Source organism: Camponotus floridanus, unplaced genomic scaffold (assembly GCF_003227725.1).
Source record: "Camponotus floridanus strain SB8 unplaced genomic scaffold, Cflo_v7.5 scaffold112, whole genome shotgun sequence".
In the NCBI taxonomy this organism is placed as follows: Eukaryota; Metazoa; Arthropoda; class Insecta; order Hymenoptera; family Formicidae; genus Camponotus; species Camponotus floridanus.
The window spans coordinates 590,195-611,291 of record NW_020229229.1 but is presented as its reverse complement, the minus strand read 5'-3'; the positions used below and the strand labels follow the sequence as shown (position 1 = coordinate 611,291).

Below are 21,097 nucleotides of genomic sequence, written 5' to 3'. Positions count from 1 at the left end.
ATAATTTATTAAAATTATATGATTAACAATGTTATACATGTTACACATGGCGATTGCGATATATACAGAATTACAATTTTACATACAATTTTATTTCGAATCAGTGATGGTCTGTAATATCTATCACATGACGATGGCGCAAAAAGTAATAGTTTATACAGTAGTAGAATAACACATTAATAACAAATATGATCCTATTTTAATGACTCTTTTACAAGTAATTGCTATCCTTTGTAACGAGCTATAAATAGTGGAATGTGAACTATCGCACGACAATTGGTGTAATGATCTGTGATGAAAATAAAGTAAGTAAACGACTTTTGCAATTTTAAATAATTTTTCCTCCAGATAATTATTATACAATTTCAATTTATGGGTATGAGTTAATTATAATTATTTAATTGCTCTTATCTATTACGTTATCATATCTGAGGCTTCAGTAGATAATGCGAATTTAATTGTATGGAAGTATTCACGTCTGTTTGAGGTTCCTTGAGAATGTCTTCCTCCAAATTGTGCATAGGCTCCATGCAGTATTCCTGACCGCAAACTTTGCACGCTTCGAAATGCGGCTTGATGGAATTCTTGAGTCTCTGCAAATAATATTATCAATTTTTTTATAGAATATAAGTGCAATCCGTTTAATTTTCATACAATATATCCTAGTATTTTTTATCGTTTAGACGTTATTCTGTTATTTACTGATATACATATTATAGATGTGTATTTCGTAGTATTAAAATTCAAAATAAAATGATTAAATTCTACGAAGAATCGATCAATTTTCTTATAAATGATCAAATTTTAAGAAGAATTTAATCATAGGTAAACTGATCTTGTGGTTACCTAACAAAGTGCAACAAAATTCGACGTACCTCGGCGAACGTGACACCATCCGCTCGAACGAATATATAAACGGCAAAAGCGGGAATGCAAATTAAGGAGAGAGACGCGATGCCCCATCCGATCGCCTCTGCCCACCATGGATACGTGTAATCGCCGTTGTGGTAAGTTGGTGGCTCGTAATCAATTAAGCTGAACACCCATACAGCCTGAGAAGATGAGATAATTATGAAAATACCGGCCATATTTTAAAGATTGCCAACTGCATCAAAAGTGCCGAGTGCAACGAAACACACGGAACAGGAATTACAAGTGGGCAATTATCCATGCAATCGTTATTTCCGAGGAAAAACAAAGTACTTTATGTTTCTCTGAAGATATCGATTGCACGCGAGTAATTGCTCGTCTTTAATCCCAGTTCCGCGTTTCATCGCATTCCACTCGATACAATCATTTATCTCAAATGTTGCCTTTTATTCGAATACGTAGCTGCATAATTAATTCCGTTTGAAAACGAGAATCTTATTATAATATCTCGAAAGATCGATACTCCCATACCATTATGAGTAGAGGTGCAGCGAGGAACCAACAGAATCGAAAATACATCGAGGGCAAGTGTCCGGTCATTTCTTTAACATTATTACATAGTCGTCGTACGCCATAAAGCCACGATATAGCGGTTACTTCGAAGAACGCCAAAAACATGATAGACATCGATGCTGCGTAATGATCTATCAGTTGGAAGAAATAAATACCACCCTGAAACAGTCGAGAAATTGACTTAGTAAGAGATAAATATCTAGTTTAGCGTTGTAAAAAACGAATCGATGTGCTTTATTCTACCTGTGTGATATTCGGCAATCCGAATAAGAAGGAGACGACGCATATGACAAGAACCAGCACTTCGTGACAGAGAAGATGACGCTTCACCCATTTTGGGAAACCGTCTTGGATCGACGTAACGACCACTTCAACAACGGCAAACTGAAATCCCAAAGTTTACGTAACACTTGTTAAAACATTGCAAAACATAAACTATTACGATCTCTAAAATAGAAAGTTCGTAAAAATATATAATTTGCATTTCCATTAAGCGCGATTGAGCAAAACTCCGAGATTCAATTTCAAATTTTTGTTCAACGCATGATTAATACTATTTGTCCACGGATTTATGTGAGAATACAGTTTGACAATAATTTAAATAATTTTGAATTTATTTAACAGAAGAGATTGATTTATTTGTTGAATAATTTTATAATATATGAAAGGAAAATGTATGTGTGTTGAAAGGAAAAGTATGCTTTCTGATACACATCCTGTACATACATACTTACTTGACTATTCAATGAAAGGCAGACCAGCATGAAGAAAAATAGTACAGCCCAGAATTGCGAAGCTGGCATCTTGCCTAGCGCTTGCGGATAGATGACGAAGACTAGACCAGGTCCTTGAACGAAATTATGATTTATCTATAAAATGTCAGGCAGACAATTAATCTGACGATGCAAAGTGGCGGGAAAAAAATAGAAAAAAAATATATAGCTCTTCGTAAGAGAATCGTTGATGTGTGTAATATATACTTTAAAAAATATACTTTTTTGCAGCATAACAAATTTTTATTTCTAATTTTGTATACGTACCGTCAGTCAGAACATCTTCGACGGACATGTTTTGCTCCAGCGCTATATTGCCGATTGTGGCGAAAGAAAATATTCCGACTACTAGACTGCTTAGGGCATTTATCAGCGAGACAGCAATGGTATCTACCAACACCGTGTTGTGAAATCGGTTATAACTCGCAAAACATATCATCGATCCGAAGGCGATACCTACAGAATTGAAGACTTGTGCTGCAGCGTTTATCCAGACCTAAATAGCATTAATAGTGACAATATAATATTTTTTTCTTTTTTAACGAAAAATTAATTATTTTTTCAGTACCTTGGCATCGCCGAGCAATTCCCAGCGTGGATGAAAAAAGAATCGCAGACCTTTCGAGGCGCCCTCCAAAGTGAGAGAACGCGTGAGAAAGACGATGATCAGAAGGAAAGGTAATGTTGCCGTAAGATATCTTACACGCGCTGATGATTTGATAGATTTCCAAATAGAAAAATATACCATAATCCATGCGGTTATCAAACACGCCACAAGTTCCCACCTCAAGATCCCTGGCTCTTCGATACCGCTACTGATTTGCAGGACTTTCTTGCTAAATAGAAAAAATAACTATTTTTCAGATATTTCGAAATTGCGTACTACGTGTATTTTATAAGAATTTTTTAACATCATAATTAAATCTTTCTCACTTTCTTTTTAGAAATACATGTATATTTTGTTAATATGTAATATTATAGAAATTATATAAATTAATAAATTAAATTTTTTTAGGAAAGTACTCGAAGAAGTCCTCGGATGGTGTTCTCGTCAAGTTTGGTCGAGTTCGATTATTGATAGATCCATAACTGGGCAACCAACAACGCGGCGAATTCCACGAGTTGTCACAACGCGACCACGGGACATCCGCTCGGAATGCCGCGAAGAAATAATAAATTGCGTAGGCTATTATCACATTATGGTAGGTTGACATCAGAAATGATATCACGACCGACGATAAACCAGCTCCTGCAAAAGTATAAATATATCATAGATAATAGCAAAGAGAAACATATATTACTCTCTCTGATTAAAATATAAATTTTTTGAAGAAGAAAATATAATTTTTTGAAGAAAAATTAAAATTAGAATTTTACGCTTATATTCGCAAAACAATCAAGAGAAGACGACACTAATCTTATAATTTGAACATTTTTCAATTATAATTTCCAAGTTAAACGCGTGTTTCAAGTTAGTGTATTTTAGAATAAACATGAACGCGTGAAAGCTTTCAACAACCATCGGATTTTATCGACAATCTATCATTCGATGACTTTATTCATTTACCTTTCAATAACGGACACACTTGACCCAAAGCGCCGATTGGACCACGACGAGTGAACTGTCCGATGCTGAGTTCCATGTATAGCAATGGTACTCCGCATACTACGAGTATTAAAAAGTAAGGCACGAGGAACACACCTGAAATATGATGCGGACGATATAAGCAAAATTTCCCATCGGAGGTGCTCGATATTAATCATATAATTTTCTGTTTAAAAAAGCATTAATAGCTCTTTTCCTCAAGTATAAAAAAATGATCCAGTTTACACAAGTCACACGTGGGTTTGCCAAACGTTTCGCTAAACACGGTTACACGTATGCACGTAATAGTACTCGACGTTAATCATAATGTGGGCAGTGACAAGGTCACTGGATGTAACTCTTTATTCGCAATAAACGACGATCGTAGTATCGCGGATTATGACTTAATTCGAGCATTTAGTCACCTTATACTGGATACGACATTTAGTCAGCTGTTGACAAGTTTTTCTCAATTGTCAAACTCGCCGGTTCATTTATCATCTCATTAATCGCATTTCTCATTTATTTAACGCGATTATGATGTTATAAATTTTGGCCCGACGTTATTTACAAGCAAGATAAGAAACAAATTGTTCACACAAGTTTTTTTAAGTGCGCACGATCATATATACGTAATTTGCTTCGTACATTTCGGGAAGATGTAAATTAATCCCCCCCTCCGCAAAATGTTATATCGCGTCGTACGCATAAATCGTGGGACGTTATCCGATCTGTTTCCTCGTCACTTCAATCTAACGAACAACGTGCGGATGACAGTTTTCGTTTAGTTTAACTGGCGATACAAATTATATATATATATATATATATATATATATATATATATATATATATATAAATTTGCGCGATTATACTTCAAATAAATTATCGCCAGATATATTAAACGTGGATGCGCGCGGAGATAACAATCGGCCGATTTCACGTGATGTATCAATGGAGATTGCAGGCGATTTAATTTCTGGCGAAAATCCAATCGCGTCGAATTACAAGGCGGATAATGACACACATTCGCATTAATGTTGTTACAGTTATTTCCAACAATGTCGTCTTTATCACGAAAATGCAATTTGGCGTTGCAGCACAATGAATATCGGAGCATGCATCTCGTGCAAGTAGAACCATTATTATTTCCTCTGATTTTCCGGTCTTCTGTTTAATGTATGATTTCGCAAAATTACATATTCATACACTCACGTGTATTTTTACAACACAATCCTGCGTATTATTTGTACAATAAATTAACTTGCGTACACACGATTGTTGAAATTACACAAAGTAGTTTCTAACTTGTCATATATGGGGAGATTATGAGCTACACAAAGTTACGATCAATTAAAGCTGCTTTCAGTTGTTTGTCTAAAATAAAAATTTTAAGGGAGATATATATTTTTTATGATTTAATTAATTTATTTGTTTATTAATCGCCAAAAAAATGTTTTGCTCTTATTAATAAGCACTTTACATCTCTTTATTCAACACATAATAGAAAGAATTAATTAAAATCAAGATGAAATTTTATTATGGAAATTCGGGGAGAATATAATTAAAATCGTTTCTAAATATTCGCTGACAGAGACTGCATGTTTTGACACAATTGACGCGCGTGACAAAATGAAAATTTGATTGATAAAATTGAATAGATTCCCAGTTTATGCTTTCGACAGGAATCGTTAATCGATTTCTTTGATTGATTTTCGATCGATGTTTCATTTCTATTTTGCTCAAGTGTAGATTCCACTCGACGTTAACTCGAATGAAACGATGAATCGTTTCAATCATGTAAATCGGATCGCGAGCCGGTTTTCCGGCTCTTCAATTTAAACCGGTAGTATAAAGAGAGAAAGAGAGAGAGAGAGAGAACGAAGTGATTCCCGACCGATTATTTCCACCGGTGTCATTGAAATCATTTACTATGTCCGACGGAGTAGCCGCGTTCCGGCAAGGTCATGTATCAAGTTCCGCGAGTGAATTGCGCCACGCATCCGGGCTCCGGATGCTTCCAGACTTTGAAAATTGCCGGCAACACGATACGCGCTCAAGTTGCAGGGATTGCAAGAGCGCTTGCTCTTGTCCTGAATCCGAAGCTCGACTTACGCAAGACGTCACGATTTTTTCACAGGAACCGCCTTAATTCGATCTTCCGCGACACGGTGTAATCTTCCCCTCACTTAGAGCACGCGCTTTTCATTCAATAATGATACTCTTCACGCAACTGACTATACAATATAACAAATCAAGCGTTGAAACGTTTTAAAACGTTGTTTTGTCCCCGACGAAATGTATGTAAGAAGAATAAGAAGAGATATTTGAAAGACTCTTGAAAAAGAAAAAAAGATAAAGAGCTGTTTCATAATTTAAGTCGATCTTTAACGTGACTCTGCTCATAAAAATTAGAGGACGATACCTCGGCATGTTGCTTCGTCAGCTGTTTTGTCACTGACGTAATTCGCGACGCGCAAAATAACTGCGTTCTCTTATCATAGTCTTGCTAATCGCGGCGACATGTTCCGATTGCATCGTCTGCTTGTTTGCACATTTACAAATTTATTTTCGGCCACGATCCTATATTTATAGATAACATCTGTGTAACTCTTTATTCACGTTGTTTGCTTCCTCTGTATTTTTCCCGTTTCTCATGTCATGTCTTTCAATTTTGTAGAATCGAAATTCACGTCACAATTACGCTCAATTTACGTAGATTAATAGATTAATATTACTTATCGCGAGACTCACCGCCGCCACTTTTGTAACATAGATAAGGAAATCTCCAGACATTGCCGAGACCAACGGAATAGCCTATGCAGGCCAACACAAATTGCACTTTATTCTCCCAGTGGGCCCTCCTGGGTTGCCGATAATCACCAAAATCATCCGCATCTCCGTCATAACTAGCACACGTGGAAAGATCGTCCTCGAAACTGCAAAAATGCGTCATACAAGCCTTTATATTGCAAATGTAGTGAAGCAAGCACGAAAGATATCTACGCTACGGAATGTGAAAGAAAAATTGAGAGAACCTCTGGAAAAATGTTGCGAGATTCAAATTTATGATGTTATGAGATATGAGATTTTAGCGAAAGAGAGAATAGCGTAACAAGCATTTTATGAAATATTTCGTTGAGCGAATAATTGTAATTCCTGTAAAAGATGGCGAAGTTTTTGAAAGACAGTATTACGCCGCCAAATTTCTCTCAAACAACCAATATAAATTGACGGATATTGTCAGTCTTTTTTCAATTATTTGACAACCACTTTGCACGTCTATGGAAACTATTTGATGCATCGTGAATTTTAATTGACGGAAAATCACACATGAATCGATCACATGTCAATCGTGTTACGCGTGGACGCGTCGGCGCAATTTGCATGACACGCGTCCGCGAACAAGTCCACTAGCAACTATTAAATAATTCATCGTCATTGTTTATAGAATATACGCAGTAGTCATCGAATTCGATTATCATGATATTGCCGATTAACGACGACAGTAATACTATATTAGATGGATTGTCAATTGCAGACTGATTTGGAAAGGAGGGAGAAAAACCTGCCGCAGATAAACCCAAATGGAGAAGTCTGAGTCGTATGTCACGATAAAGTGTCGCGAAATATCGCGGAGCATAAAATCGATCGTGTGCGTTACATTACGTAAGAATCGCGATCGGATAGGAATTTTTATGCGTTTATCGCATAAATTCATGCTTTACGGTGCGATGAGCGCAGAAATGGTGTCAGGCCACGAGCAGGCAGAGGGGCAGGAAAGGGTGGTCGACAATGCTGAAAGATATACGCGACGCACCTGTGTACATTCCCGTTCGTTTCACAACGGAAAACTAATATACCGCGGATACGATAATGCACGCCGTTACTCGATGTCATATTTTAAAAGGAAAAAAATAAAACGGAGTAAAATGCGCGGCACATGGCTATTCCAAACAATAACGAAGACAAGCATCGACGATAGTCTTTGTCTCTTATCCATTATATCGTGTATTTGTTACAATTTCAATTATCTCTGTCAATAATTCCTTTCTGCTTCGAGCGCGAATTGATTATTCGAATCGAAATAAATAAAGGCGGATTTACGTTTTATGTTTCGGGTTCTATTTTATTCGATTAACAACGCGATATGACCAGTGTCTTTTTCACGTGCTCGGTTCAAAAAGAGATGTGACGAGGTCTGTAAATGTAGGACGACGATTACGGATCGTTTCAAACGCCGTTCCGTTTCAATGGAAGAAGCGGGACGGAGTTGCAACAATATACCATACCGCACGAATACACCGACATACTTGCAACAACGACACGGTCTTACATTGTACATCTATTATCCACTTACGTCTTTGAAACGATACGCCGGAATTGCAATCCCTGGATAACGAGACCTGCCGGCTTCGCATCGAGCTTAGACATGTAACGCATCTCTCGTCACGTAGAATTCGCCGCAGCCCTCGACAGGGGATGAGATTCTAATCAGGGTAATCGAAATCGGGTCTAATTTAGGCGACTTCAATTTTCGATAATTCGCGTCACACGAATAGAGATGATTTTCACGTGTGCGTTCGCAGCATCGAGATGTATTTGTGAACTCAAAAATTATAACGAAAATTATATCGATTTCGATTTCCGGTTCTAATTCACTTTAAAGCGTCAGCCTATCGCGCAACGATGTTGATTAGAGCTATCCGTGGTAAACTAAGAGCCAATTTCATCGACGTCGTTAATTAACTAACTTGACCCTTACTCCTTTCCAGATCATAGGTCTGGCCTATAATGCAGATATGCATAGCGAGGAACTTCTATTAACAAGTTAGTGTTAATTCATAATGCAATTGATCCTAAAAATTGTTTATTTAAGATCATCTGAAATGGAAAATTGAATCAAAGTTCTAAAGTTGATTTATTTTGATATTTTTGCTCGCTGCCCATCAAATTTAATCATGTTTACACAAATGCCATTTAATTTTTACATAAATTAATTTAAGAGATTTATAAATCTTTATTTATGATCCTTATATACCCTAAAACAGAAGTGCATTTATTTCAATTTAATTTATTTTCTTAATCTGTTAATATATTAATATTAATGCGTTCCATTTTTCTCTATATTTTTACTAATTCTTTACTAAAATCACATTAAAGTCTGTGATCTAGACACCATTATCATTAAACATCATTAGTTACCGCAGTTAATCTTTAATGATATGAATTTTGTATAATGTTATTATTTTTATTAAATGCTGCTTTAACATGATAAATTCTTCATTCAAGATATAATTAATGTGCGTTAAGCAAAAAATTCCATTAATCTTATCTCACAGATAATCACTAAAGAGGATCGTTATAACCCACGCGTAAGTTGCTGTTGTCGATCTTTTGCACTGAAGATTACATCGGGATGCAACTTTATTTTTAAATGTCATATGCAGATTTAGTTAATTTAAAATGTTTACGTCAAATATTAACTCACACGTGAGAAACATATGGCGAACGTAGTTGCGAGTACATTTCATCTCACACGTGATATTAGTCACTATGATGATGTTTTTAAGTTTGAAAATGAAAAAAATAAATGAATAATTTTTTTTTAAAGCAGTGTTAGCGAAGAGAGATGAAAGATTTAAAACACGATAATTATCGGTTATTTCAACTGTTTATCAATTTTGAAGATAAGACAATATCTCGATGATTTACTGGCATTCCGCAATAGCACAAGTGTTGCATTTAAAATTCAAAAGTGGCACAGCTGTTACAGCATTAAAATGCATACGCCATTATTTTTCTCGTAATAAATCTCATCTCTGACCTAGTATTATTTTTGTCCCGTGTGTTCACTGACACTGTGCAAACACAAAGACTGAAATTATTACTTGCGTTCTTCATATATAATTAGATAATTTAAAAATAATACAAGCCTACATTTTTTTATATCTGTTTAAAAGTTAATTTATCCTTTAGAAGTGATTTTTTTCTTTCAAAAAGACTGAAAGAATGAAAGAGAAAATTCAGATCGCGAGATCAATTTTTAAAGACGATAACACAAGAATTTAACCGATACATCTGTATATATCGAACTTTAACATGTAATAACATTATAAGACAAAAAACATAAGCTGATGGCAGTAAAGATTTTTTCATTCACTTTTAAAGCGTGCGAAAACAGATTCACGCTCAAGCGGTCATGCATGTGCGCGATCACGTGTAAAGCGTGATTCACGTTCCGCTTCTTTGAGAGCGTTGAGGCACATGATCGTAGGTAATATGTCTCACTTACGGCGGCGGATGTACCACGTTAAGCAGCTCCGACGGCGAAGTGGGAACTCTACGTATTGTCAGTTTCCGGCCGTCAGAAGAGCCTAGGCCGATCGACGCCAGAGACTTGATCGATATCGTGTCGGGAAACGAACGGGGAGCTTGATGACTCCCGTTGGAGTCCGAGTAGAGGATGGAAGGCCAGGTAGGTGACTGGTGACAGCAGGAACAGCGCAGCTGGCTCTCGTCCATGGCAGAGTTGGAGATCCTCGGCGAACGCGCGTTAAGACAATGATGATGTCGCACCAGGTACGGCTGATCGATGCTCCTGAAGCTCAGTCCGCCAGGACTCTGCGGGATTCCGTTGTCGCGACCCGAACTCGATCCGGACTCGACCTGGTCGATCGTCAACGGCCGAGATCGCGGCCAACGATGACGATGACTGCCGTTCCGAACCACGTTCTCGGGACTGTCATCGCGACTAGCGATCGTCCTTCTCACGGCATCCGTTCCCGCCGAAGGCGCGACGATGATTCCACGTGCGGAACTGAGCAGGTGACCTCTCTCCTCCGAGGACCACTCGGTGGATTCGACTTCGGAATGTTTCTGATGACGGCCGTTCCTGGTCACGTTCGACTCCGTGTCGTCGGACGCAATGTCCTCCTCTTCCGGCATCGCGCTCATTTTGCGCACGCAGTTCGCAATTTGCTTGCCGTTGTGGAACTTGTGGATGACATTGCCATGCCTCGGCAGGACGGGTTTGCCACTATCGCGCAGTTCGTCACTGACGCTGCCGCTGACGCCGCTATCGTTGTTGCCGCTCTCGGTGTTCATGATTGCATGACGACCTCTGTAGACAGAGAAAGAGAAATATTGATGGAGGGGAGAAAGAATACCTTCATTAATATCTTAGACTAATAGAGAGGAAGAGAGAAGGGGAACGTAATTATAGATAATATAGAATCTCTCTGCAAATCAATTTTTTGAACTACATGCGTGCACACATATTCTATTTTAATACTTTACACTAAAATTAATCCCTAGACTTTATCAAAATATTGGATAAATAGTGATTCAAATCTGTTGTATGACATTTTTCAGGCAACGCAAAAATGTAAATTTTAAAATCGTCAATTTGTCCATGCATAATTACATTCGATTCTTTCAAAGACACGCGGATAAAAGAGAAAAACACGGGAACGATTAATTTATCACTTATCAAGTTTTTTCAAATGAAAAATTAATTCCGGAGTTATCGCAGAGTTTTTGCAGCTGAAGAAACACTCAATGTGATTCTGGGACACCAGGAACTTTATATAAATGGACCATAGAGAGAAATGTCGGACGGTGTTCGAGCGGGCTTCCGCCGATTTTATCGAGAAGGTAATAGTGGGCGGCGAGGCGCGATAGAACACTCGTGGGATTTAAACGAAAAGAATACGCGCACTGTTAGGTATCGAACTGATCGATCGAAGCGTACGTTTAGTTTTACAGTTAGCAATTGATGATTCCACAGCGAAATGTGAATTATATATTCGGATGCTGTTTCAACATTTTCGAGATGAGATATTTAAGTCACATAACACATACATACTCGCTATTGTTCGTAATTCGTTGACCGATGGAAGCAACTTTGAATAGCAAAGAGTTTCTGTGATATACTATCCATTTGATTAACATAAATTGTCGGATATATTAGACAGCATCCTGCGATAAATTTCAATTTGAAAATCATACGGATTGATAATTTAAATTATTATCCGACAATATGATTTATTATCGCTTGTAAAACTCAAATCGCAAATCGTGTATGAAATATAAAATATTTACGTGCAAATATTTGTATCTCATCTATCATCATTAAATATAAAAGAAATGAAGCATTTATATCATTTAAAAATTTATTATCATTTAAAAATTTTGTCTTTTGATTTAATTCAATTTATTTTTTTTAAATCTTATTTTTTTATTACCTAATTTTATTTGTGTTTATAATCTAATAGCTTAAATTTGCTAAAATAATTTCTTTTTATTTTAGCAAGAAAAGATCACGCGATTCAATACAAATAGGTAGAGTACAAATAGATCTATCGCGTTACACGATTTTTTACGACTTTTCTGATAGCTAGTGATAACGTCATCGTCAGGTGTGTACAATTATCAATTTAATATTTGTTACAAAATTCCTACGCTCAACAATATTTGCACACATTTTACGATTTCAAACAATTCCCACACAATATGTTACTTTGAGTGATCACTATAAGAAATATATTGCGCTTATATTTTTAACAAATTCATATTGAATTAAGCTTTAATTTTTCAGTTCTTTTTGTAGCAACAATTGATGTCTCGATAAATTGTTAGAAAAATGCTTACAATAATCACAAGAATCAACATACTTTTATAAATATATATACATCTGCGTCAACTTTACGAACAACTTGAGTGACTGTACTGGGGTATCTAAGAGGTCAAACGTATATCAATTCGCTCCACATGATGGAACATTTTCAAAGACTCAGCTTATTGTACAAGCATTACGAGAAGCATTTGCTCTTTCGATTAACGAGGAAAAGCAATCAGCGCTATTCAAACGATCGACCGATCGGAGCGCGCGCGCTTTTTGGAGCACATCGTCGCGGGTGAACGTCACATTCAGTGACACTTCCATGCGCGTCACGTGTCATGTGTTACCTGTCAGATCGCAGCGTACCTCGAGTGGATCGGGTGCGTCCCAACGAGCTGAATAAAACTCATCTACGTATCATTCGAGTGATAATGAGACCGATGTGCATGTAAACACACACATACACATATATGCACACGTGTATTATTGTCTGCAGTGCGTAAACAGATCGCGTATTCGTTATCTATGCACTTTCACTTTTTTCGTTCCCTCTCTTCCGTCTTCTCTCTTTCTCCGAGCAAGCGCAAGATCGTCTTCGAACTGAGAAATACCGACGACACCGTCGTGAACCTGCGTTTCACGACGATCCAGATTTGTGTGTGCGCCTGTGATCACCCGCGAATCGTGACGCACACGCACGAGCACGCATACATTTGTGATATCGCACACTGCGATGTCAGCGCCGTCATACGTGCGGTATTCATGACGCATGTATAGTTGAGGGAAAAAGAGAGACTGCGAGCTTGAATTGTACGACTCATACAACTCGACCGGTTCTGGCGGGAACCAGTGATATCCTCTTCTGCTTGTCCACTTCTCTGGTGGCCGACGCATCGATAAGTATTTCGCGAGTCGAGTGGGAGGAGACATCAATGCTCGATCATATGATTAAAGAGAAAGATGAATGTGTGTATATAGACTGAGAGTGATAGATAATTTAGAGATTTATTCAGATTTATGGGATTTGAAGAGATAACAAGAAATTTCGGATTTATTAACGAGACAAAAATACAAAAGTCAGATAACGTAATAATATATGTACTAATGATATAGATATGTACTAATGATATGTACTAATGATATAGAGAGTAAAAATAGATTTCAAATTGGTTAATCATATAAGATGCGAATGTCAGCTGATATAAAACGAAATCTAAATTAAGCGAATAAATATCAATAAAAAATCGTTATTAATAATTAATAATTTCATAAAAATTATCTTATGCAAATTTAATTCAAAAATATGTAAAATTTTTTTTATCTAATAATTTATGCTATTTTATTCTCATTAATTAATTCATTTATGCTCATTTATTTGGTCTGATTTCAATCTAAAATATTGATAAAAATATGAAAAATTATCCGACACATACGCATACACACACTCACTCACATACATAGACACATTTATTTTTACATATAAATAATAACAATTAATATCTCAAGAGATTGTACTTTACTCCACATTAAGATTGTAAAAATTCGTGATATGTAAGTTTTCTGCTCTTGAGAATGATATCATATCATTATACTAATATAACCGATTAATTTTTAATGTAAATGATTGATAGCCTCGTACTTTTGCCTTTCGGTACAAGGCCACTTTTAAATCCATTCTAAAACAATTGTCTATCCATAGTTAAACGTTATCGTACTTTGTTTATCTTCTTAAATTTTGTAGAAAGTCTATAGTGAAAGAGATTTATAGATTTTATAAAAAGATTAGAGCAAAAGCTTTTTATGTTTAATAGATATCGATTAAGTAACACAATCAAGTGTAATAATTTAATTATAATGCGTGTAACTTTCTCCTCCTAAGGTAATTTAATTCACAACCTTGACGATACTGAATAGTGATCGTAAAGTGACTTTATCTTGAATACAGGCAACAAGTAAAACGCTGTCGCTCGCCTGTCCAGTGGCAACTGTATCTACTGCGATGCTTTAAGTTTCTGCAGAAGATAGACATAAGGATCCAGTTCTATTGTTTATCTTCCAATCGTTATTTGCACACAGAAAATTATTTTATTCTAATCATTATTTTATTTCCTATTTTTAACTTTATTCTAATTTTTCATAATTCTTATAATTAAAAAGAGATAGTAAAAATAACATTTCTAAATACATTTATAAAATTATAAGAATTATTAGAATAAACAAATTATTTCTAATTAATATTTTTAATTAAAATATCTAATTAATATTTTTAATTAAAATATCTTTTAACAAGATATTCAAAAAAGATATTAAATATATTAGAATAAAAAAAAGTTATAATATAATTTTTATATATTGAGAAAACAAAAAAAATTCAATTTTAACTTATGGAGGGAAAAATTTATGTTTGATTTTTAACCCTTTAACTATGGATATGCATTCCTGTTCGTCGTCTATTAACGACAGCCGTAGTTAAAGAGTTAATTATCGTAAATCTCTATGTAATAATTTTTTAAAATAAAAAGTATAATTTATTTATAATAACTATATATTACAGAAATATTTAAAAATAAACAAGATTGTATACAAATAATTTTCATTATAGGCAAATCTTTTTGAAAGTAGCTTACAAACTATATTAATTACAGGAATATTAAAATACGAAAAATCACGAGATATATTTACAGTTATATGTCTGATGACTCAAGTATATTACATACATAATATTATACAGTATTATATAGTATTATATAGTATATTATATAGTATTATATATATAATGTATATATCTGTTCAAAGAGGGCTCGCGTCCTGTTTAAAACAGAGAAAGATTCCTTTTTTTTTTATTGCACTATTCTTCTCTTTCGCGATAAATATCGATTATCTTGTAATACTTTCTCATCTACGTGTTTGCTCATTTGCTCATGTAACACGACGGTAAGATCATTAGGTCAAGGACCAGGCTGGTAGCTCAATCATGCTCAATTCCCACGGTAACTGGTCATGATGTTCGAGACGCTAGTGTCATTACCCTCCGATAAGTAACAGGCACAATTGAACCTAATCTTTCTCTGCTTATTGTAAAGAGGAAAATAACCGCGTAATTACGAGCAGCGTGATTAGAATTTGAGCAATCTGCTATTCAAATTTGCAAAGCAGAGTCAATTTCGTAGATTTGGATAACAAAAATGTTTTTGCTATCGTAATATTACACGTATTAGAAATTATAGATGACGTAAACAACAACGAAGATGAGTTTCGCGATGGTTAGTCGTATTAAAAGCAACCGTTACTTAATTTTTATAAGATCCATTCTGTTCTCGATGGAGATCTCCAGATTTTAGGATCACGAAGTCCTTTCACGGTGCATTGTACGCGTTCGTTTGCATTTGACATTAAAACCCACGTAGACGTTTCTACAGCTACTTGTTGAATAATTCCAATCATTATCTTTTTCTCGTGAACACGTTCGCGCTTCTGGCGTTCGAATAATGATAGAATAAAGATTTCTATTCCAAAATCTATGATTAGTTATTAAAAAATTTATATGATATTTCGAAATGCTTTCTTACATCATTTCACATGAAAATAATTCTTCGTTTCTCCGAATTTCATATTTTTTTCTGGGTTCTTTGTATCGGATAAGAACCTCATATGATTTCTCTAGTCTCTTCGAAGAGATTTCTTCATAGAATCTTAGAATATGCGATAAAAATCTATGTAAGCTGTATTTCGTAAATACCTCGATCGCGGTTACAACCAGAGACGCTGCAACTTATTACTTCGTATCCAGCAAGATCATAAAACAGCAATGAAATCGCTGTCAGCTAAATTATTTTAATTTGGTCACACCGGATTATCGATATGTTAACACATGAAAATGCATATATGTATATGCATATATATGCATATGTATTTCAAAATGCGCATAAATTCATGTGTTATGACATTAATAATCAAACGTGCACAAGTCATCGCCTTTCAGGTCGTTGTCAGAATATGCTTTTTGGAGAGATTACATTTATTATGTGTCTCTACATTAATAAATCTCGACTCCCTTGTATCGATTTAAATCTCTTATATTGAAAATCATTTCTTTAAAAAAATGCGATCAGTTATCTTTTTCTTTTCACCGACGCAGTCGTGGAGATCAGAACGATCTCGGAAGCAATAATCGAAAAAGAGAAGTCGCTGTATCTTCAAGAGAAGATATAGCGACTTCTCTTTTTCGATTATTGCTTCCGAGATCGTCTCGAGATATAATCAAGCGTGCACAAGTCATCGCCTTTCAGGTCGTTGTCAGAATATGCTTTTTGGAGAGATTACATTTATTATGTGTCTCTACATTAATAAATCTCGACTCCCTTGTATCGATTTAAATCTCTTATATTGAAAATCATTTCTTTAAAAATGCGATCAGTTATCTTTTTCTTTTCACCGACGCAGTCGTGGAGATCAGAACGATCTCGGAAGCAATAATCGAAAAAGAGAAGTCGCTGTATCTTCTCTTGAAGATACAGCGACTTCTCTTTTTCGATTATTGCTTCCGAGATCGTCTCGAGAGGAGACTTCGCAGGTTGCGCAAGGCATAACCGTCGTTTGCCTCATATCGTCTCATTATGTAAGCGCGAAAACTGCAAGCCGTACGGCCGACATCGCCGTCTCTCGAGTCTTGTTAGACTCGAAGGAGGAAAAGTCCGGTGTCGCGCGTGTAACACGAATGTACGCAATGCGCGTCGCGGGTGCGAATGGTCCCCGGAGGCAGATGGAGAACGCAAGTGCGGAAGAAGACCGCGTGTCCCGGAGATTTCGAGCGGGGGTGACACCTGGGCGACGTGCTCCCGATTCTCTGGAACTCTCAGGGGCAGCGGCGCGGCCACGCCGAAATAAACTTTCCCGGGTTATGTAAAGACCGGCGCCTCCGCTTCGTGCACCTCGCCGGTATAAAGGTCGGCTTTGCCCCCAACGGTCCGAGAGTTGCTCGCGAACTCCACGCCGGCAATCATCGAGAGAGGCGAGCGACACTCTACATGTGACGTTGTCTGTTTGCTTGCCTGCCTTTTTGTCAGTATTATTTATTTCACTTAAAAAAACGCCCGTACTCTACTCGACTCAAGGCGCTTCGCTTTTCGGGCACGTGCATTGTAATCATAACATAAAACACGTGAGTCCATCGTCGAGCAACATGCGTACCCTGGTAAGTGCGCTTCTCTTTAAATTTTTCTTAGATCTTACTAAATAGTACAATTTATTGTATAATTTAACTTTGAATTGTTGAGCCATAACAATCTATTTGATTCATAAATATGTACTAAATGTAATACAAATATGTAAAAAGAGCAAAATGAAAAGGAAAATCGGAGAACCAATATCTTTCTTTTATGATATGATGATACCAAATATAGTTGCAAAAAATCTTTGTCATTTGTACATAAACCATAGTTTGTGGTCATATAAATAATTCAAATGTTCAGACGTAAAACAAATGACAATAATTAAAACTGTTTTATGTTTACTGAACTTCTTAAGTATTAAAAAATATATATATTTTATATAAAAAAATATCTAACAAATTTTGGTCTGATACTTATAAAGATAACTTTCATGTTATATATATGTATAAACATAAGTTGTAATTTTACGAGGCAGACTGCTTTTGTGGAAGAAGCTTTTACGCGTAGCGCAGATAAAGTATGATGTGCCACTGTACTCTTGTAACTTTACGAGCTTTATGTGTATCTGGAACAAGAGAACATACACATAAATTATAGATGTAAAATATATAGATGTAATATATGTATATATATATATATATATATATATATATATATATTGTGCATTTTTGACGTAACATTAAACATTATATCAAGCTCTGACAATATAAAAAGTAACAACTCGCGCTTTCACTATATTCATCAATGTGTGCATTTTAAATTGGCATCATCAATCTCTCTCTCTTCTCTCAATACAGATTTTATTATTTAAAAATCATTTATTAATGTCATCTATTTCTTTATTTATGATTACACAGTTATGATAAATCACTCTGATAAAAATGTCGATAAAACTAGGATATAAATTTTTCCTTGCAATAATTCCTTTTGAAAAATAGGACGTTTTCAATTTCCATACATATCTCTATATTAATCATACTTCATACATTTAATTTCCATAACAATAAACGCAAATCCGATCATTGATTTCTCAAAATCGCGAAATTGAAATTGGTCACGTATACATATTATATATTCATAATTTCGATCGTACATGATTTAACGTTATATGGTAGGGCTATTTGTCATCGCATGAAAGTTATGCAGCACAAAACAACCATTACAATATTATATAATCTATTAAATTACATAACTCCATTAAATTGTAAAGCTCACATAACGGCAACATTATCGCGCATCTTGCATAGAAGATAGCTCGTCCACTACAGCGAATAAATTCTAAATCATTAATTTACATTTTTTTTCTAAGCATCTACTTTCTCGTATAAAAGACTTATATTGATCGAGCAATCCAAAACATCTGCTCCATATCTAGTAACAATATTATTATTGATCAATGATCGTTATCGTAAAGAATACATCTTGAAGCAAAACGAACAAAAATCACAATAGTTTGCCAAAGAATATAATATTATAAAATATGAATTAAGAAAGATTTTTAAGAGTGTAAAATTTTTAAAACAATAAAAATTTCGAAAAAAGAAAAAACAGTATGATACTCTATTTTTCTATAAAAAATTACAAATTTGAAATTATTTCAATATAATTTTCAACTTTTTAAATTTTAATTACAATTATGTTAATATCGATGCTTCTTATAAGATTCCCTTTCATTCAAGGAAATATTTATGTCGATTGGTTCGGTGTTGCACGGTGATGGACGGTGACAAGCACACCTGTTAAACCGGCGACAAAACGAATCGGTCTTGGATGCTAATTGGAAACTATAATTATGGGAAAAAGTTCGAAACGATTGTAACGTAATACGGTGTCATTAGCGTGCGATGACCCTCCCGTTCCTCTTACCGATCGCAATGAATATATCGTGACCTATCTACCTACCAACGCATTCATTTTATGCTGACCTTTTGCGGGGAAAGGTATCTCCAGCGTCTCTTTATAAGATGGACATGACGCGGATTACAAAGCGCGTAGTGTGTGTATAGATAGTTCTCCACTTCGGTCCGCATCGACGTCATTAAACATCCTCCTAGAGATAGAATTACAATTAAACGACTCCAACCTTTCGATGCTGCCTGGATACTATCCATCTTGATTATCACGTGCCAAATATGTCCATTAACGTATTCATGTAATAATGCGAGCTACATTCTTAATATTTTTAATATGGCCTTTACGCTTGCAAAGTCTAAACAAATTTAGTGTGATCGTAAACGTTTGCCATATGAAGTCAATGTATTTATTACTCGATAAGTGAGAGTTTGTCACGAGAAGGACGCCCGGTGTCATCGCTGTCCCATTAATTCCAGACGTTATAGAATGATGTAATTAACTCGATATTTATGATGAATCATTAATCACCGCCATTATACACACTATCGCGCACATTTTCGCGAATAAATCAAGCACAGTTTTGAGACATTTTAGATTTTAATGTAAAACACGAATATAAATTTTATCAAGCAAATATTTACATAGCCTTTAAAATAAATAACGTAAACATTATCGATCAAATCGTGATACTTATATAAGTTTCTACAAATATTTAATAATTTTAAAATCCCTGCAAGTTTAATCCTCAAACATGAAATTTAATAAACGGCAGATACATAATACATAATACATAAACTGATTCTGCGTTTGACAATTTTGAAATTTGCAATAATATATTTACTTTTAAAAGATAGATACGATTGCGAAGAAGAGAAAAAAGATACTATTATAACTTTACCTTTACATTTTTAGCTGTTAATAGCCCTGCTTGGATTGGTTCACGGTCAATTCTCTCCGGAACCAGAGAGGCTCGTCAGCTACGCACGCGATCTGGGCGATTCCCGCGGACATTATTCCTTCGCTTATGAAACGGCGGGCGGAATCATCCAACAAGAGACCGGCAGTCGCAAGTACGCCGGCACCGAAGACGAGGCACAGCTGATCCAGGGCTCCGTTCAGTACAACGCGCCGGACGGAACCCCTATCTCCATAAGCTGGACCGCCGATGAATTCGGCACCCAGGTAGCCGGATCCCATCTCCCCACCCCGCCGCCCATCCCACCGGAGATCCAACGTGCCCTGGAATGGCTTGCTAAGCAGCCCACCACTCCGGAACCGATCGAGAAAGACAATCCGACGCAAAATGCTGTGCCTCGCGACAATCGCCCGCAGAGATTCTTTTCGAATAAACGAAACTAAATGCGCGTCCTCGAATTAAGTCCGCCCATATATTTGCCGCATCGTAATATAACATTCAATAAACTTATATTTTTATAGAAACTCTCCCAAGATACTACTGTTTCATTGGATGAACTTTGAATGAAGATTACGTTGCTTCCTATCATAGATAGAACCGATATCACTAATTTTTCTACAAATAAACAAAAATATTTTTATTTTTCTTTCATACCTCACATATTTTCATTATACTTCGAAGAATTTGCGCATAATCACAATTAATAAACGCAGAAAATGAAATATTTTAAAATAT

The 21,097-nt window shown here is 35.7% G+C and overlaps 2 protein-coding genes and 1 long non-coding RNA gene across 5 annotated transcripts; 1 reads left to right on the top strand and 2 right to left on the bottom strand.

Annotated features, from left to right (window-relative positions):
- Positions 1 to 8: 8 nt before the first annotated feature.
- Positions 9 to 13,243, bottom strand: LOC105249555 (sodium- and chloride-dependent GABA transporter ine). 3 transcript variants are annotated; one of them, XM_011255114.3, is made up of 12 exons: positions 12,788 to 13,243; positions 10,094 to 10,921; positions 6,553 to 6,737; positions 3,784 to 3,918; positions 3,240 to 3,465; positions 2,785 to 3,052; positions 2,484 to 2,712; positions 2,178 to 2,290; positions 1,687 to 1,827; positions 1,402 to 1,602; positions 876 to 1,052; positions 9 to 593 (listed from the first exon to the last, which is right to left on the bottom strand). In XM_011255114.3, exons 1-12 carry the CDS (start codon positions 12,829 to 12,831, stop codon positions 423 to 425), a joined length of 2,718 nt encoding a protein of 905 aa, XP_011253416.1. In that variant the 5' UTR covers positions 12,832 to 13,243; the 3' UTR covers positions 9 to 422. The 3 variants fall into 3 exon arrangements, with proteins under 3 accessions (XP_011253416.1, XP_011253417.1, XP_019882587.1); XM_011255115.3 differs by having other exon boundaries at positions 12,769 to 13,242; XM_020027028.2 differs by lacking the exons at positions 10,094 to 10,921; positions 12,788 to 13,243 and adding an exon at positions 8,159 to 8,303 and having other exon boundaries at positions 12 to 593.
- A 3,907-nt stretch (positions 13,244 to 17,150) lies between these two features.
- LOC105249557 (endocuticle structural glycoprotein SgAbd-4) lies at positions 17,151 to 21,044 on the top strand. The gene is made up of 2 exons (XM_011255116.3): positions 17,151 to 17,615; positions 20,359 to 21,044. The coding sequence occupies exons 1-2, from the start codon at positions 17,604 to 17,606 to the stop codon at positions 20,803 to 20,805; spliced, it is 459 nt and encodes a 152-aa protein (XP_011253418.1). The 5' UTR covers positions 17,151 to 17,603; the 3' UTR covers positions 20,806 to 21,044.
- LOC105249556 lies at positions 18,002 to 20,528 on the bottom strand. The gene is made up of 3 exons (XR_889056.3): positions 20,345 to 20,528; positions 19,495 to 19,642; positions 18,002 to 18,157 (listed from the first exon to the last, which is right to left on the bottom strand). It is a non-coding gene; the product is annotated as an uncharacterized LOC105249556 (long non-coding RNA).
- Positions 21,045 to 21,097: the final 53 nt, after the last annotated feature.

Excerpts from the sequence above, each read along its gene's own strand:
- LOC105249555 (XM_011255114.3), bottom strand. The coding sequence starts at position 12,831 with ATGAGTTTTATTCAGCTCGTTGGGACGCACCCGATCCACTCGAG. Across the intron at positions 6,738-10,093 it reads AACGTGGTACATCCGCCGCC|TTTCGAGGACGATCTTTCCA; the intron begins GTAAGTGAGACA and ends GCATTTTTGCAG. Across the intron at positions 1,603-1,686 it reads GATTGCCGAATATCACACAG|GGTGGTATTTATTTCTTCCA; the intron begins GTAGAATAAAGC and ends CGACTGTTTCAG.